The sequence below is a fragment of the Phalacrocorax aristotelis genome, chromosome 8, assembly GCF_949628215.1.
Source record: "Phalacrocorax aristotelis chromosome 8, bGulAri2.1, whole genome shotgun sequence".
NCBI classification, from domain to species: Eukaryota; Metazoa; Chordata; class Aves; order Suliformes; family Phalacrocoracidae; genus Phalacrocorax; species Phalacrocorax aristotelis.
The window spans coordinates 19,052,338-19,058,061 of record NC_134283.1 but is presented as its reverse complement, the minus strand read 5'-3'; the positions used below and the strand labels follow the sequence as shown (position 1 = coordinate 19,058,061).

Below are 5,724 nucleotides of genomic sequence, written 5' to 3'. Positions count from 1 at the left end.
TCTTGACTCCTTCCCAATAGCTCCTCACAAGCCCGTGCCACTGCTCCCTCTGCGAATGTGGCACGTAACAGGTATTTCCTTCTAAGCCTTGTAGTGACTCAGAACAGAGGGAATAAGCAAAATGATCATAAATTTCCTAATTAGAGATTTCGCACCAAGACAAAAAGGTGTTAATGAGTTTAATTCCAGTGCCTGTCATTGTCCCTTTTCTCACACCACTTATTTACTAATGGCCCAGAGGGCTGCTCCCGTCTCTCCTTTGTTAAGATTTTAATTTGCCTTCTTTTCTGCCTTTGATGTAAAATTGTGACCTACAACTCTTTGAAGTCCCTTATTAGGAGGAAAATTAACTTAGCTTTTCCACTGTATCTGCCCACTGTTAGCCCAGACAAAATGTGGAGAACCCCTTAAAGATTCAGTACATTAGGAAATTTTTCAAGGTAGCTCTGGAAGTGGAATTTTTTTTTTTTTTAAATCTAATAGACTTTTAAAATTATATTAGGAGATGCAACCCTCGTCAGGGCCGGAGAGGGGGACGGGAAGGAGGGAATATCTTAATAAAGAAAACAAAATTAACCCGGGCAAGGAAAGGCTGTAAATCTGAAAACCTGAAAAGGGGGGCTGGGGGAGGGAGCCTTTATTTTTAAATGTCACAACTTTTTCCTGTCCCTCTCGTGTGCCGCTCACAGCTGACACCCTGGCTTCCTATGCTCCGGGGGAGCGGGGGGGGGGCTATGAAAGAAATTATATCTAAATCTATCTCTATATAATTAGAATACCATGAGGCAGGGTTAAACCTTTGTAAAACACACAACTGATTGGCGATCGCTAAAACGAGATTTGAAAGCAACTCAAATAAAAGATCGCGACGTCAGTAAACAGATTTAAGGAAAAAAAAAAAAGAAGAAGAAAAAAAAAGGCAGCTAGTGACAAACTAGAGCGAGCGAGCGAGCTCTGGGTATGAGAGAGAGAGGGAGGCAGAGGGAGAGAGAGAGACTTAAAAGAAATAGGAGGGGCTTGTGAGAGACTAGAAATGTCAATCAGAGCCCAGAGTCCCAATAATCTCAGGCAATCTGTTAGGACCTGACCTGGGTCCACTCAGATCAATAGGAAAAGTGAGAGAAGAAAGAAGCGATCGGATCGTTTACCGCGGCGGCCGAGGACAGGAGGGAGCCCGCGGCCTCCGCGCACCCCCGGCTCCCCCCCCATGTCCGCCGGAGTTTGCGGGAGGCTCTGAAAGTGCGGGCGGCCGGCGAGGGCGAGCGACCCGGCTCCCACCTCCGCTCCCGGCCCTGCTACTTTCTCCCCTTTCTCTCCCTTCTTCCTCTCTTCTCCCCCCCCCCCCCCTCCTCCTCCCCCCTCCCCTGCCCCCGCTCCCCCACCATGTCTTTCCCCCAGCTGGGCTACCAGTACATCAGGCCGATTTACCCGGCGGAGCGCCCGGGGAGCGGCGGCTCCCGCAGCGGCGCCGAGCTGGCCCCGTCCGGGACCCTCTCCAACGTGCTCTCCTCCATGTATGGCGCGCCCTACGCCGCCGCCGCCGCCGCCCAGGGCTACGGAGCCTTCCTGCCCTACGCCGCCGAGCTGCCCATCTTCCCCCAGCTGGTAAGAGGCCCCCCCCGGGGCTCGCCGCTCGCTCCCCGGGACGCTCGGCCCGGGGCCGGCTCCGGCGCCGTTCGCGCTGGGGGATCGGCCCCGGGGGGGCCGCCGGGAGGACTGTCGGGGGGGACGGGCCGTATCGCTGCCCTGCCCCGGGAGAGCTGCCGGAGAGGGGCAGGGCTGGAGCGGCGACCCCGCGGCTTCGCCCCGCGCTTCGCCTGCAGGGTTTGACGGCTGCGGCGGCCGGCCGCGGCCGCCGGCGGCCCCGCCGCGCACACGCACACGCACCTGGGGAGCCGGTCCTCCCTCTCGGGCACGCCGCGGGCTCCGGCCGGCGGGGCCCGGGCTGCCGGGGCCGGGGAGATGGGCGGCGCGGCGAGGCAGCTCGGCCCGGCCGCGGCGCTGGTGCCGAGCGGGCTGTGCTCCCGGTAACGGCGGCGGGATGAGGCGGCCCCGGGCCCGGGCCCGGCGCGCCGTCTCAGCCGGGCCGCCCCTTCCTTCTCGCTGCAGGGCGCCCAGTACGAGCTGAAGGAGAGCCCGGGGGTGCAGCACGCCGCCTTCCCCCCCCACCACCCCGCCTTCTACCCCTACGGGCAGTACCAGTTCGGGGACCCGTCGCGGCCCAAGAACGCCACCCGGGAGAGCACCAGCACCCTCAAGGCCTGGCTCAACGAGCACCGGAAAAACCCCTACCCCACCAAGGGCGAGAAGATCATGCTGGCCATCATCACCAAAATGACCCTCACCCAGGTCTCCACCTGGTTCGCCAACGCGCGGCGGCGGCTCAAAAAGGAGAACAAAATGACCTGGGCCCCCCGCAGCAGGACGGACGAGGAGGGCAACTCCTACGGGAGCGACCACGAGGGGGAAGAGGACAAGAGGGAGGACGAGGAGGAGATCGACCTGGAGAACATCGACACCGAGAACATCGAGAGTAACAAGGACGAGCTGGAGGACGAGCTGCAGGACGCCGACCTCCTGCACTCCGACTCCAAGACGGACTCGGAGGGTTCCGAGGGCTTCGAGGACCTGCCCGGCTCCGAGGAGCGCTACCTCAAGGCCGCTGATGGGGAGCCGCACCACCTCCGCCACCACCACCACCATCTCCACCACCACCACCACCACCACCACAAGTGCGAGCTCCCCGCCGCTGCCGCCCCCGTCGGCCTGGAGCCCCTCAAGCCGCCCCTCCAGCCACCGCCGCACCACCTCTCGCCCCCCTCCTCCGCGTCCTCCTCTGCCGCCTCCTCCCCGACGGACGGCGCTTTGGCCGCCACCCTGCCGAAGCCCAAGATCTGGTCGCTGGCCGAAACGGCCACCAGCCCGGACAATCCCCGCAAGTCTCCCGGCGGCGGCTCCCCTCCGGCGGCCGCCCCCCCGCCGCTGCCGCTGCCCCCGCCGCCGCCCCCGCCGCCCCACAGACTCGTCTCCTCCTGCCCCCTGGGCAAGTTCCCCAACTGGACCAACCGCGCCTTCCCGGCCCACCACCACCACCCGCCCCCGCACCCGCTGGCCTTACTGAACACTCCCCACCTGCTGGGGCTGGGGGCCGCCCCCGCCGCCCCCCCCGCCGCCGCCGCCGCCTTCCCGCGGCCCGCGGACCAGGCGCAGAGCGCGGAGCCCGCCGGAGCAGGTGACCGCTGAGGGACGCGGCGGGGACGGGACGGGACGCGCCGGGCCGTCAGCCGCCGCGGGGGGCCCGGCGGTGCTGCGCGATGGCTGCGCGGAGCGGCGCGGGAGGCCCCGCGGGGCCTCGTGCCTGGGGCCGAGGCGGGGGGTACCGGCCCCGCGGTTTTCTCACGGTGTCCCCGGAGCGGCGCGGCCATCGGGGCGCAGGTGGCGGCGGGCGGGCGGCCGCGGGGCCCCCGGGGGCGGCGGCGGCGGGGTGGGCCTCCTCGCCAGGTTAGTCTGAAACTCCGAGAATTACTTTCCTCCGACGGAGATAATTTTTGTTGCTGTTGTTGCTGCTGCTCAAATCGTCTTTGTGGGAAGAACCCGGCCGTAAGGCTTGCTCCGAGCTTTTTTTGACGGTCGCTCCTGCAGCAAAGCAGTCGCTTTGTCGTATTTGCAACTTGCTAAGAAGAGATCTTAAGTCTAGTGGCTTAATTCAGGGATGGGGTGGGGGGTAGAATAAAACAGGGGCTATAAAGGAACGCTTTTTTTTTTCCTTCTCTTTTTAGATCGATCTAGTGCCTTGGAAGTAGAGAAAAAGTTAATAAAGACAGCTTTCCAGCCAGTGCAGAGGCGGTAAGAGATTGCTTCCTCAGTCTCCTAAGGATATATAGAGGGAGTTGTAAATGGTTAGCTTATTTTCTCCGCTTCTTTAGTTCCCTTTCCACGGCGGTTTCTTGTTCTTCCTCTGCCTGCATGTTGGGTTATTCTGATTTGTTTTGTGTTGTGTTGTGTTGCTGTTCTTTCCCCGGTTCCCGCGGGCAGGCCGACCCGCGGGCGGTGGCGGCGGGGCCGCGCCGTTGCCATGCTCGGGGTCGGGTCGCCTCTGGCCGGGCAGGGAGGGAGCGCATTAGGGACAGCCAGGGCCGGCCGCCCCACCCCGAGCACCCCCTGCCTGCCCGGGACGCCGGTACCCACCCGCAGATGTCGCCGGGCCTGAGGGAGAAATCCAGCGGCAGTGGGAAAATAGCAAATAAAACCGCCCGCCCCAGCTAGTACGAATACTGGAAAGGCTGAGCCCTGCTGCCCCGAGCTCGGCGTAGCGGTCACTGAAATCAATTCCTCTTTTGACTGACTGAAACCACGGGGATCGGGCCCGTGGTATTTTCGTAGCTAAATAAATTTGCTGAAAACTTTTTATATTTAGAAAGCTATTAAAAAAAAATAACAACAACAAAATCAGTGCTACCCACAGTTAAAAATATTGTGCCAGCCTAGTATGGCTAGAAATTCTATTAAATATTTTTTTTTCTGTGTCATTTTTTTCCAGGCCCCAGAACCAACTTGATGCCGCTATGGTTCTATCGGCGTTGTCATCATCATAGTTAATTTTTTTATTGTTGTTGTAATGACTGTAAAAAAAATCTCTGTATAGTTACAACTTGTAAGCATGTCCGTATATTAAAACTAAAAAGGAAAAAAAAATACCCGCTTCTGTACTATCATCTGGATTAGCTGAGTTTGTGAGGTTTTTTGGAAGTCCAGTGAGAATTAGGTGTTTCGGTTTTTTGTTTGGTTGTTTTTTTGTTTGTTTGGGTTTTTTTGTTTGGATTTTTGTACATACAGTAAAAATGTACATACGTGTGAACCAAATTGTACAAGAAAGTATATATTTTTGGCTAATAAACAAACTGTTGCCACTTTGACTACACTTTCTTTTCCCACCTCTGGAGTTATTTTTCTCCCCCTCTCCTCTGCCCCCCCCCCGCCGCCGGTGACCGGTTTTCCGCGGCAGCCGAGGCGGCGGGTCCGTGCATCGTCGGGCGGAGCGGGGCCGGCGGTGCGGGGCCGCCCGCGGGCGGAGCGGGTCTTTGCCGAGGCCGGGGGCCGCCGCGCCCGGGCCGGGCCGGGCCGGGTGAGTGGCGGGGCCGGGCAGGGCGGGCGGGCGGGCGGGCGGCGGCCCGGGGCGGGCGGCCCTCCCCGCGGCGTCTGCGGCGGCACCGAACGCTGGAGCCGCAGCGCCCCCTGCAGGCGCCGCCGCCGCCCCGGCCCGGCGCCGGTGCCCGCCGGTCGGTGGTGGCGGGGCGGCCGCGCCGCGGGCCGGGGGGTGCGACTCCGTGCGCGGGCCCGGGGGCAGCCCCCTGCCCCAGGGAAGCGGGGCACGGCGCCCGGGGTCAGCCGGCGGTGATCCGTCGCCCCCGCCGAACTCGTTACCGGGTGCCGGCGATGGATCCGCCCGCCCCCTCGGAGCGCGGGAGGGGTTAATTGAGAGGAAACGTCGGGGGTCGTCAGTGCCGCGGCGGGCCGGGAACGGAGCTGCGGTATTCCATCCCCCCACCCCCGCTCCCGCGGGTTTGTATCCAGGCGGGAGTTACCGACCGAAACGGCGGCACCGAGACGCGAGGCGCGGAGGTCTCGCTCCCTCCGCCCCGGGCGCGCTGCCCGTCCCGCGGCCCCCCCCCCCCACCCCGGGCGGCCCCGCCGCGTACCGGCCCCGGGAGCTGCAGCGGCCCC

The 5,724-nt window shown here is 62.2% G+C and overlaps 1 protein-coding gene across 1 annotated transcript; it reads left to right on the top strand.

The window, feature by feature from the left end:
- Window positions 1-478: 478 nt before the first annotated feature.
- Window positions 479-4,921, top strand: IRX3 (iroquois homeobox 3). Its single transcript, XM_075101626.1, has 4 exons — window positions 479-1,605; window positions 2,110-3,232; window positions 3,780-3,846; window positions 4,541-4,921. Exons 1-4 carry the CDS (start codon window positions 1,384-1,386, stop codon window positions 4,593-4,595), a joined length of 1,467 nt encoding a protein of 488 aa, XP_074957727.1. The 5' UTR covers window positions 479-1,383; the 3' UTR covers window positions 4,596-4,921.
- The last annotated feature ends 803 nt before the right edge of the window (window positions 4,922-5,724 follow it).